The following is a 13,176-nucleotide window of genomic DNA, read 5'->3' on the forward strand; positions in this document are numbered from 1 at the left end:
CGGCTTGTCCCCTACGACCCTCACAAACTTTTACAGATGCACAATTTTTAAAGCATCCTTTTGGGCTGTATCACCGCCTGGTACGGCAACTGCACCGCCCGCAATCGCAGTGCTCTCCATATTATACATTTTTCTGCATAGGTTATCTAAGCATTCATTTGTATTTTTTTTTAATGATGCACATTGATTATTTTACAACATTTATGCCTTTAGGAGTTTAGTACAACTGCCACGCTGGTGTATACTGTATATACTGAACAAAAATATAAATGCAATTTCAAAGATTTTACTGAGTTGTAGTTCATATAAGGAAATCAGTCAATTGAAATAAATGCATGAGGCCCAAAACTATGGATTTCACATGACTGGGCAGGGTTGCTGCCATGGGTGGGCCTTGGAGAGCATAGGTCCACTCACCTGTCAGCCAGACCCACCCACTGGGGAGCCAGGCCCAGGCCCAGCCAATCAGAATTAGTTTTCCCCCCACAAAGGGCATCATTAGACATAAATACTCCTCGGCACCCCCCACATCCCCTCAGATGATCCCGCAGGTGAAGAAGCCGGGTGTGAAGGTCCTGGGCTGGCGTGGTTACATTTGGTCTGTGTTTGTGAGGCCGGTTGGACATACTGCCAAATTCTATAAAACTACGTTGCAGGCAGCATATGGTAGAGAAATTAACATTAAATTATCTGGCAACTGCTCTGGTGGACATTCCTGCAGTCAGCATGCCAATTGCACGCTCCCTCAACTTGAGGCATCTGTGGCAATATGCTGTGACAAAACTGCACATTTTTAAGTGGATGTTTTTATTATCCCCAGCACAAGTTGCAACTGTGTAATGATCATGATGTTTGTAAGCCACTCCTGGCAGGTGGATAGATTATCTTGGCAAAGGAGAAATACTCTGTAACAGGGACGTAAAACACATTTCTGCGCAAAATTTAAGATAACTTAGCTTTTTGTGCATTTGAAACATTATTATATATATTTTTTCAACAAACTAAAAACTGATTTTTGCTCTGTGTAGTATCAGCTGTCTATCTTCCTGACTGGTGGTTCTTTAAAAAAACGTTTAAAAAATGAAATATGCTTCTCTACATTTCTGCTGAAGTCTGGGTAAAAGATTGAACAGAATATATCCTGGATGTCACAAGACTGTTAACCCACTTAGCTAAAGCCCATAGGGATGAGATGAGGAAGTTAATGTAAAGGATGATGTACCGCTTGCTTATCGATTACCGCTTCCCCCCTTAATTCCGCTTATATCGAAATTTGAACTCAGGACCTCAAACACATGTGACTGCCCATACAATAAAATATACTAAACATTTGAAGCTTTCCATCCCATCAGGCTATTAATATTTTACTTCAATCAGGGTCACACAGAGTGTTTATTGGTAGTCTTAAACAAATCTACTTTGAAACAAAAGTATACACCTCACACACATGGTTTTGTTCTTTAAAAAAGACACCTGTACCATGTTGGATATAGAGTTGAAATGTAGTAAATTGAGTATGTATTATAAGAATTATAACGCAATTGTTTGACATAGAAACATTAGATTCCCCCCCATACATTCCACCCATGAGGCCACGAGGTAATTTGACTGCAGAAAAGGGCTACAACAGGCCTTTAAAGGGGCGATGCTTCAGGCTGAGGAGTGAGTTTCACAAATCCCCATCTGCTACACTAATACTAAGTCATCAAGATCCAGCAAGGTTACTCATCAAAAGAATGCAGTTTGGTGACCCATGCTTATGCAATGAGAACCTTGCCTGAGACCTGAAGACGTGTTAGTTTGACATGTTATGGTGTCCGCATGCTTCCCACCCGAAACAGTTTGTGCATATACTATATTATGACAAAATGTTTTTGTTCATTTTTCAGCTGTTTGAGGACACCGTTTTTTTTCTTTCTAGAGGCAAGCTGAAGTCTACGCCCCTTAATCAGGTGATTGGTCAACAGTAGGGATTCTTCAATAAAGTCTTTGGGACGACTCGTTTTCAAGCAAATTTTTTCATTGAGAAATACCGCACCAAACATCTTAGTTGGATGTAAAATTGCGTGACTAAGATCTCCTTTGCAAAAACATCAAAATGAATGACAGATATCTTGCGTTAGAATTCTGACTATTTGAGGAAGAATGGACAATCTGCACTAATTGCGTTGTAAAAAAAAAAAAAAAAGAGGTATTTATTCAAGCAGCATTTATTATTTTTGCCCCTTTTTCGCTGCGATTTTTGTGGTATCCAATTGGTAGTTAGTCTTGTCACATTGCTGCAACTCCCCTACGGACTCAGGAGACGCGAAGGTCGAGAGCCATGCGTCCTCCGAAATATGACCCTGCCTGCTTAACCCTTAACCCACACTGCTTGCTGGGTTCAGAAGCCAGCCACACCGATGTGTCAGAGGAAACACTGTCCAAATGATGACCAGGTCAGCTTGCAGACGCTCAGCCCACCACAAGGAGTCACTAGAGTATGATGAGACAATGAAAACCCATCCGGTCAAACCCTCCACTACCCCGGATGACACTGGTCCAATTGGGTGCCGCCTCATGGCTCTCCCGGGCCCGGCTGGCTGTAACACAGCCTGGGATCGAACCCGAGGCTGTAGTGACTGCTCAGCATTGCAATGCAGTGCCTTAGTCCGCTGCGCCACTCGTAAGGTATTTTAATGGAGTATTCGAGCACACTCATTCGGTTTGGCTAGCCGCCAGCCAAACTGAAGCATGCTGACTACTTTAGTTTCATGTCTCTGTCAAGGGTACTTGTCGATTCCCTGAGCTGACAAGGTAAAAATCTGTCATTCGGCCCCTGAACAAGGCAGTTAACCCACTGTTCCTCGGTAGGCCGTCATTGTAAATAAGAATTTGTTCTTAACTAACGTGCCTAGTTAAATAAAGGTTAAATGTTTTTTCAAAAAACATGACTGACTGGGTTAAGACTTTGTTAGCCTGCGGAGCTAAGGCCTAGGCATTGATTCTGTGACTTGCGACGTTTGCGTGATGAGTAACTGGTTAGAGACCTGAAAAGTTACATTGTGTGGTGCACAGGAGACTTGGGTTAAAACCCCATCAGTCAAACTAATGTCTTCAGGTTGAAGGTAATAATATTGCTCATCACGTGCATAGATCACTAATCCACCTCTGTTGCAGTCTCATTGGAGTACATAGAACCTTCTGCTTCTGTTTGCCATAGAAAGTGTTGTTGTGCAGTAGGCTTGAGTTTGAACCCACCTTGTGAGGATAACGGCACTGAGCCTTTTTCTAAAATGTTTTATGAGACTGGAGAACTCGATACATAATATTTCCAGATCCTTGAAATTCTGACATGGCCATTGCAAAATGTAGATTTTTGTGGTCAATTAACAATTTCTTTGGATTTTGGGTCACTTGGGATTATTGACTTGCTGGAAGGTCCACCTCCGGCCTAGTTTCAGCCTCCTTGCAGAGGCAACCAGGTTTTTTGGCAAAAATATCAGGGTACTAGCTAAAGTTCATGATGGTGTTGACCTTAACCAGGGCCGCAGGACCAGTGGAAGTAAAAGGACCCCATTTTAAAATCAGATCCACCACCATACTTTACAGTAGGTATAAGGCTATTTTCTGTTCACCACTGGTGTGCGTGGCCAAAAAGCTATATTTTCATGTCATCCAACAAATGTAAATGCATAGCATTTGATTAACAACATTCGATTGGAACTGGTGCTGTGGTCAAATGACATGAGGAATTGTTATGGGGCCAAATAGCATTTCTTAACAATTTACATTTAAAACATTTAACGTGTGTGTGTGTGTGTATGCGCATATCTGTTACACGTACATGTCAGTACATACACACAACAAGTAGGTCACATGGGGGAGAGGTGTTGTGCCGTGAGGTGTTGCTGTATTTTTTTTTAGACCAGGTTTGCTGTTCACTGGCGCTATATATATATATATATATATATATATATATATATATATATATATATATATATATATATACGATGGAAGGTAGTTTCATGCATTCATTCATTCATTTAGTCTCCTCAACTTTTTCAACAGCCACACCATTCATTACCAGATTCAGCTGAGATCTAAAACTTACAGTTGAAGTCGAAAGTTTACATACACTAAAACTCATTTTGCAACCACTCCACAAATTTCTTGTTAACAAACTATAATTTTGGCAAGCCGGTTAGGACATCTACTTTGTGCACGATAATTTTTCAAAAAATTGTTTACAGACAGATTATTTCACTTATGATTCACTGTATCACAATTCCAGTGGGTCAGAAGTTTACATACACTAAGTTGACTGTGCCTTTTAAACAGCTTGGAAAATTCTAGAAAATGATGTCATGGCTTTGGAAGCTTCTGATAGGCTAACTGACATAATTTGAGTCAATTGGAGGTGTACCTGTGGATGTATTTCAAGGCCTACCTTCAAACTCAGTGCCTCTTTGCTTGACATCATGGGAAAATCAAAAGAAATCAGCCAAGCACTCAGAAAAACAATTGTAGACCTCCACAAGTCTGGTTCATCCTTGGGAGCAATTTCCAAACGCCTGAAGGTACCACGTTCATCTGTACAAACAATAGTACGCAAGTATAAACATCATGGGACCACGCAGCCGTCATACCACTCAGGAAGGAGACGTGTTCTGTCTCCTAGTGATGAACGTACTTTGGTGCGAATAGTGCAAATTAATTCCAGAACAGCAGCAAAGGACCTTGTGAAGATGCTGGAGGAAACCGGTACAAAAGTATCTATATCCACAGTAAAACGAGTCCTATATCGACATAACCCGAAAGGCTGCTCAGCAAGGAAGAATGGACAATGACCCCAAATGGACAATGACCCCCAGCATACTTCCAAAGCTGTGGCAAAATGGCTTAAAGGACAACAAAGTCAAGGTATTGGAGTTGCCATCACAAAGCCTTGACCTCAAGCCTATAGAAAATGTGTAGGCAGAACTGAAAAAGTGTGTGTGAGCAAGGAGGCCTACAAACCTGACTCAGTTACACCAGCTCTGTCAGGAGGAATGGGCCATAATTCACCCAACGTATTGTGGGAAGCTTGTGGAAGGCTACCTGAAATGTTTGACCCAAGTGAAACAATTTAAAGGAAATGCTACCAAATTCTAATTGAGTATATAAACATGTGACCAACTGGGAATGTGATGAAAGAACAAAAATCTGAAGTAAATCATTCTCTCTACTATTATTCTGACATTTCACATTCTTAAAGTATAGTGGTGATGCTAACTGACCTAAGTCAAGGAATTTTTACATAGTCTGTAAGCAATTGTTGGACAAATTACTTGTGTCATGCACAAAGTAGATGTCCTAACCGACTTGCCAAAACTATATTTTGTTGACAAGAAATTTGTGGAGTGGTTGAAAAACAAGTTGTAATGACTCCAACCTAATTGTATGTGTCTCTCTCTTTGCTAAAACTGGAAATTATAGTTTGCAGACTTGATACACATGCAAAGAATTCCATTATTTATAATTTTGAAACTGATATAGAATTTAAATATGAACCTAATTTGAAATCTCAATGCAATATTTATTCAATTCAGTTTCAAATGAAAATAAGTTAAATTTATGAATTAAACCATTCCATCTGTTCATTACAAATTCAATATCTATATACAAATAATAAAAAAATTGATTTCAAATCATTTCTGTTGACACTTTTTAATCGCTCCATAAAATTCTCCCAACTTCTTGTAGGCCCCACTACAAAGATGAACTTATTTCAGTCTGTGACCAGTGCCTTGGACAACACTCTCGCCAGCGACCCCACCGCAGGTAATAAAACTGGTCTGGATTGTCATTTAATGTGTTCATGTATTCATCAATGCTTTGGAGGATATCCGTGAATAAGACATGCCATTTAGAAATGTTAGGCCTATGTGTTACTGTGTCAATCAATATGAGATGTACCTGTATCTGTCCTTCAGTCATCTTTGGGGAAGATGTTGCCTTTGGAGGAGTATTTCGTTGCACCGTGGGTCTCCGAGACAAATATGGTAAGAGGCTAATTACTTTCCCCTTACCATTTTGGACAAATGTATCAGTATGGTTGTGCTGATTTTAATATTAATGACATTGTGATACCACCAGATGGCAGCAGAGAACCATTTTCATGCATACACCTATTGGTCAAAACTCCAAAATTGTGTGTGATAGTCCTGCAATAACTATGCTTGCTTACAAATGTTGATTGCAAGGAGACACATTTTCGATAGAAACATGATTTTAATAATCGCGTCATTTTTTCATAGTAGTAATCATTCTTGCACACTTGAATTCCTCCTTTTATTATCCTAATATGAAATGATTTTTTAGAGTGGATTAACTAGTGCGGGTGTACTGCTGTTACAAATGTGCAGGTTTTGAAATGGCCATTATGTATTTTGTGTGCTGCCTCCTGATAATGTAGAATTCTTTACCCTCATCTCCATAATGTGCACAGTCGTGATTCACCCCTGGCTAGGTGTAAAGATATGATTAGATTTTCGAAAAGCCAATGCGCATCATCTTTGTGCTTTCTTTTGTTGTATTTGACGTCAGATGTGTTGACCTTCTGCTAGGGATCATTATTTTAATCTCATCTAGGTAGGTAGATGGCGGAGAGGGATTTAAAAAAAATCCCCTCTCTCTCTACCATTATACCACATGCAGCTTTATGGGAAGTATGCTAATCTCTATTTGTGTGGCTGACTGACTCATTCACCCCAGTGATGCATTAGTCCGCCACTGAGTAGCGTGCGCACAGGAAGTGTCTCCTGCGCCGTCCACCTGGTAACGACTAGCCACTTCGACCTCGATCTTTCTATTTCTCCTAAATGAAAATTAGTCCGTCATGAATGAGTAGCCAATAGATGCCTCAAACGCGTGCGAGGTCAGTGCATATTCATCTAATGTGAGCTCTAAAAGTATTGGGACATTGACACAATATTTGTGGACCCAAAAGTATTGGGACAAATTCACCTATGTGTTTTGAAGTAGTCAAAAGATGTTGTATTTGGTCCCATATTCCTCGCACACAATGATTAAATCAAGCTTGTGACTCCTACATTTGCTGTTTTTGTTTTGCTTGTGTTTCAGATTAGTTTGTGACCAATTGAAATGAACGGTAAATAATGTATTGCGTCATTTTGGATTAACTTTTTAAATGTTTTAAATTGTAAGTAAGAATAGAATGTTTATGAACACTTCCACGTTAAAATGAGTGAGAATGTTACAGATGCAAAAATATCATGCCCCACAAAAACAAAAATGCTTACCTCTTATTGTAATCGTGATAGGTTAGCATGTGTGGTGGGTATGATATATTTGTGCGTCTGTAACATTCTCACTCATCCTTATTCACGATACACTCAGGCCTATCCGTAATCATGGTAGCATCCACATTCACGTAGAAGTGACTCCAGAATGACATCGTACAGCATCTGTAACGCAACCAAAAACCAACAGAAAATGCAATCCAACCACTTTGCAGAGTCACAAGCTTTGATGTCGTTCATTGCGTGCTCGGAGTATAGGATCAAATACTCAACTTTGAACTGCTTTAATACACAAGTGAATTTGTGGGCCCCTAAAATAGGGAGGCTGTAAAAGTGCTGTAATTTCTAAACGTTTCACCCGATACCCGATCACTTCAACATAGTCATTGTATCATTTCAAAGCCAACGTTCTGGAGTACAGAGCCAAAACAACAAAACAATTGTCACTGTCCCAATACGTTTGGAGCTCACTGTGTCACTCGTTGACCACCCAATGTATTTGTTTACACTGGCTGTGTTTTACAAGTACACAAGATTCTGATTGGACTGTGATGGTTTGGCCTAATTATTCATTTCTGAGGGCTTGTGGTGCTCTAATGGTGTCCGGTCTGTGGTGAGAGGAGGGCGCTTGAGGTCAGGTCTCCCTGGACGGGACAGAAACGAGGTTCGGAGGGATCAAAGACAGAAAATACTTGCTTCTTAGCAATTAAACAAAGCAAGAGAACCAAAATAACATTCCTCCCCAAATGTAGAGCCCCAGTCCTGCGGCTCGCTGTCAAGATTATAGAGTGGAGGATGGAAAAATAGTTTTTGTGTTTATTTTTCAGACTAGGGCTTTTTAGTGCGTCACAGCCGACTTTCCTCCAGTTGAGGAGGAATCCTCTGTCTCTGTGTGTCACTTCACTTATTTTAAGTCCAGATGCTATTTTAAGGAGACACTGCAATGATTAAACACACTTATGAAGCAAGTGTTGGTTAGGTGGGGGGTGACTGACACACCTTGTCATCCACCATGTGCCCTGGCCCTATTACACTGTGTTTTGCTTGGATTTCATCCCTAATTGAAAATGAATGGGTGGATGTTTTTGAAGAAATTAGTCAGAAATACACAGCACAAACTCTCTCTGTTGGTTGATATGTGTGTGCTCTTATTTGTCGTCATCAGCCCCCTTGGTAGATGATAGCTGAGTAACCCTCTCCCCTCTTTCTCTCTCCAGGTAAAGACCGTGTGTTCAACACTCCTCTGTGTGAGCAAGGCATTGTAGGATTTGGAATCGGTGCGGCGGTTGCCGGCGCCACGGCCATCGCTGAGATCCAGTTTGCCGACTATATTTACCCTGCCTTCGACCAGGTGAGTCAGTCTGTGTGCTCTCTGTGCATAGTGTCATTTCTCAGTCACTTGTTTGCCTGTTTGATTACACAGATGGTTTTATTGGTTGTCATCAGCCCAGCCTCTCGTGTGAAGGGAACAGATTTGATCAGGGACTACTGGAATCCATTTCCCATTTATGCTTCTCTCGTTCATAGGTGTTTTCACCCACCAACAAACACCTGTCTCATTTGCATCCATGTCAATCTTGTGTTATTAGTGTAAATATAATATTTTCTCTAGTGAGTTCTTTGCTCATGTGATTAGGCTTCCACACAATCAAGCTGTAATCAAACGCTGTCAAAAAAAGCGAAACATTTATAATTGAGGTGCAATTTGGCCAAATGCCAACCACACATTAGCTTTTAACACTCTGCTGACGCATTTCTGCTCTAAATAGAACACACACACACACACACACACACACTACTCTCCTCTCCTCTCTCTCTTTCCAAAATGGCCCCCAGAGATGCATAAAATCAAGAAAGAATTGTCAACCTGAATATTGGATGGAATAAAGCCTTGGACACCATCAGTGGAAGGGTCAGGTTCTGTCAACCATGAATACGTAAGTGGAAAAATGTTCTGAAATCCGGTTCCGAGGTACTTTATATGATCGTCGGAATGTATTGGCAAGTAATATATGAACTAATATATTAACTACAGACCAAAAAGACCCCTCGGAACCTGTGGTCTTTAATAGTTTTTCGTGGTGGGTAAGGTCAACTGTTGTGTGGTAATATTTGATATAAGTATTTACTAGAGGTTGACCTATTTAAAAAAATATAAAAAAAATTAAAAAAATTCTATATCGATAATTGGAGGACCAAAAAAAGCCAATAGCGATTAATCGGCCAATTTTTATATAGATATATTTGTAATAATGACGATTATGACAATACTGAATGAACAATGAACACTTTTATTTGAACTTGATACATAAATAAAATCAATTTAGTCTCAAATAAATAATGAAACTTGTTCCATTTGGTTTAAATAATGCAATAACACATTGTTGGAGAATAAAGTAAAAGTGCAATATGTGCCATGTAAAAAAAGCTAATGTATAAGTTCCTTGCTCAGAACATGAGAACATATGAAGCTGGTGGTTCCTTTTAACATGAGTCTTCAATAATCCTAGTTTTTAGGTTGTAGTTATTATAGGAATTATGACGCGTCGACTATTTCTCTCTATACCATTTGTATTTCATATACCTTTGACTCAAATCAAATTTATTTATATAGCCCTTCGTACATCAGCTGATATCTCAAAGTGCTGTACAGAAACCCAGCCTAAAACCCCAAACAGCAAGCAATGCAGGTGTAGAAGCACGGTGGCTAGGAAAAACTCCCTAGAAAGGTCAAAACCTAGGAAGAAACCTAGAGAGGAACAAGGCTATGTGGGGGTGGCCAGTCCTCTTCTGGCTGTGCCGGGTGGAGATTATAACAGAACATAGCCAAGATGTTCAAATGTTCATAAATGACCAGCATGGTCCAATAATAATAAGGCAGAACAGTTGAAACTGGAGCAGCAGCACGGCAGGTAGTCCTGAGGCATGGTCCTAGGGCTCAGGTCCTCCGAGAGAGAAAGAGAGAATTAGAGAGAGCACACTTAAATTCACACAGGACACCGAATAAAACAGGAGAAGTACTCCAGATATAACAAACTGACCCTAGCCCCCGACACACAAACTACTGCAGCATAAATACTGGAGGCTGAGACAGGAGGGGTCAGGAGACACTCTGGCCCCATCCGGGAACACCCCCGGACTATTGGATGTTCTTGTAGGCACTTTAGTATTGCCAGCCTAATCTTGGGAATTGATAGGCTTGAAGTCATAAACAGCGCTGTTCAGCAAACATTGCTAAGAGCTGCTGGCAAACGCAGTAAAGTGCTGTTTGAATGCTTACGGGCCTGCTACTGCTCTTCAAATCATGGACTTAATTATAATATAATTAACACACAGAAATACGAGTCTTTTGGTCATTAATATGGTCAAATCCGGAAACTATCATTTCGAAAAGAAAAAGTTTATTCTTTCAGTGAAATACGGAACTGTTACGTATTTTATTGAATAGGAGGCAACCGTAAGTATAAATATTGCTGTTACATTGCACACCCTTCAATGTTAAGTAATAATTTTGTAAAATTTGGGCAAATGAATTGTTTTTTTTTCGGAAGAAATGGTCTTCACACAGTTCGTAACAAGCCAGCCGCCCAAACTGCTGCGTATACCCTGACTCTGCTTGCACTGAATGCAAGAGAAGTGACACAATTTCCCTAGTAAATATTGCCTGCTATCAAATTTCTTTTGACTAAATATTCAGGTTTAAATATACTTCTGTATATTGATTTTAAGAAAGGCATTGATGTTTATGGTTAGGTACATTTGTGCAACGATTGTTCTTTTTTCGCGAATGTGCTTTTGTTAAATCATCACCTTTTGGAAAAGTTGAAGTAGGCTGTGATTCGATGATAAAGTAACAGGCACCTCTTTGATTATATGCAACGCAGGACAATCGAGTTAGCCTAGTAATATCATCAACCATGTGTAGTTCACTAGTGATTAGGTGAAGATGATGGTGATGGTTTTTTATAAAAGAAGTTTAATGCTAGCTAGCAACTTACCTTGGCTCCTAGCAGCCACAAGGTTCTTTTGATGCTGCACTCACGTAACAGGTGGTCAGCCTGCCACACAGTCTCCTTGAGGATTGCAATGTAATCGGCCATAATCGGCTTCCATAAAGGCCGATTTACGATTGTTATGAAAGCCCGGCCATGCCGATTAATCGGTTGACCTCTAGTATTTGCTGTGCATTTGGAAAGTATTCAGACCCCTTCACTTTTTCCACATTTTATGTTGCAGCCTTATTATAAAATGGATAAAATATATATTTTTCCTCATCAATCTACACACACTACCCCATAGTGACAAAGGAAAAACACGCCTTTAGACACTTTTGCAAACGTATAAAAAAACATAAATACATCATATACATTAGTATTCATGCCCTTTGCTATGAGACTCAAAATTGTGCACAAATGCACCATGTTTCCATTGGTCATCCTTGAGCTCTTTTAACAACTTGATTGGAGTCCACTTGTGGTAAATTCAATTGATTGGACATGATTTGGAAAGGCGCACACACACCTGTCTATATAAGGTCCCACAGTTGACAGCGCATGTCAGAGCAAAAACCAAGGAAGGAATTGTCCGTAGAGTTCCGAGCTTTCTGGGAAAGGGTACCAAAAAATGTCTGCACCATTGAAGGTCTCCAAGAACACAGTGGCCTCCATCATTCTTAAATCATTCTTAGAGCTGGCTGCCTGGCCAAACTGAGCAATCGTTGAAGGGCCTTGGTCAGGGAGGTGACCAAGAACCCAATGGTCACTCTGACAACGCTCCAGAGTTCCTCTGTGGAGATGGGAGAACCTTCCAGAAGGACAACCATCTCTGTAGTACTCCAACAATCAGGCCTTTATGGTAGAGTGGCCAGACGGAAGCCACTTATTAGTAAAAGGAACATGACAGCCCGCTTGCAGTTTGCCAAAATGCACCTAAAGGACTCTGACTATGAGAAATAAGATTCTCTGGTTTGATGAAACCAAAATGTAACTCTTTGGCCTGAATGCCAAGCGTCACCTCTGGAGGAAACCTGGCAGCATCCCTACGGTGAAGCATGGTGGTGTCAGCATCATGCTGTAGGGATGTTTTTCAGCGGCAGGGACTGGGAAACTAGTCTGGATCGACCGAAAGATGAACGAAGCAAAATACAGAGAGAACCTTGATGAAAACCTGCTCAGGAGCTTAGGCTACGGTGACGACGGTTCACCTTCCAACAGGACAACAACCCTAAGTACATAGCCAAGACAATGCAGGAGTGGCTTCGGGACGAGTCTGAGTGGCCCAGTCAGAGCTCGGACTTGAACCCGATCGAACATCTCTGGAGAGACCTGAAAATAGCTGTGCAGTGACGCTCCCCCCCCCCCATCCAACCTGACAGAGCTTGAGAGGATCTGCAGAGATGAGTGTGAGAAACTCTCCAAATACAGGTGTGTCAACCTTGTAGCGTTATACCCAAGAAGGCTGGCTGTAATCGCAAACAAAGGTGCTTAAACAAAGTACTGAGTAAAGGGAATACTGAATACTTACATAAATGTGATATTAATGTTTTAATACATTTGCAAAAAAAAATAAAAAATGGCCTATTGTTGCTTTGTCGTTATGGGATATTGTGTATCACATTGCGACCCAGACTACATACATTGACCCCCTCCCCTTTGTTTTTACACTGCTGCTACTTACTGTTTATTATCTATAAATAGTTACTTTACCCCTACCTAAATGTACAAATGACCTCAACTAACCTTTACCCCCATACATTGACTCAGTACCAGTACCCCCTGTATATAGCCTCTTTATTTTGTTGAAACTTTTTATTCTTTACTTTAGCTTATTTAGAGAATATTTTCGTAACTATTTTTTAAAAACTGCGTTGTTGGTTAAGGGCTTGCATTTCACG

General features: G+C 40.5%; 1 protein-coding gene across 1 annotated transcript in view; it reads left to right on the forward strand.

Moving 5' to 3' along the window:
• LOC109864604 (2-oxoisovalerate dehydrogenase subunit beta, mitochondrial-like) overlaps positions 1–13,176 on the forward strand; it is a 90,162-nt gene that overhangs the window by 7,437 nt on the left and 69,549 nt on the right. The window contains exons 2-4 of the mRNA XM_020452459.2: positions 5,725–5,802; positions 5,955–6,023; positions 8,501–8,634. Of these exons, the coding sequence (XP_020308048.1) occupies positions 5,725–5,802; positions 5,955–6,023; positions 8,501–8,634 (281 nt within the window). The remainder of the gene's footprint in view (positions 1–5,724; positions 5,803–5,954; positions 6,024–8,500; positions 8,635–13,176) is intronic.

This window comes from Oncorhynchus kisutch, linkage group LG2, assembly GCF_002021735.2.
Source record: "Oncorhynchus kisutch isolate 150728-3 linkage group LG2, Okis_V2, whole genome shotgun sequence".
NCBI classification, from domain to species: domain Eukaryota; kingdom Metazoa; phylum Chordata; class Actinopteri; order Salmoniformes; family Salmonidae; genus Oncorhynchus; species Oncorhynchus kisutch.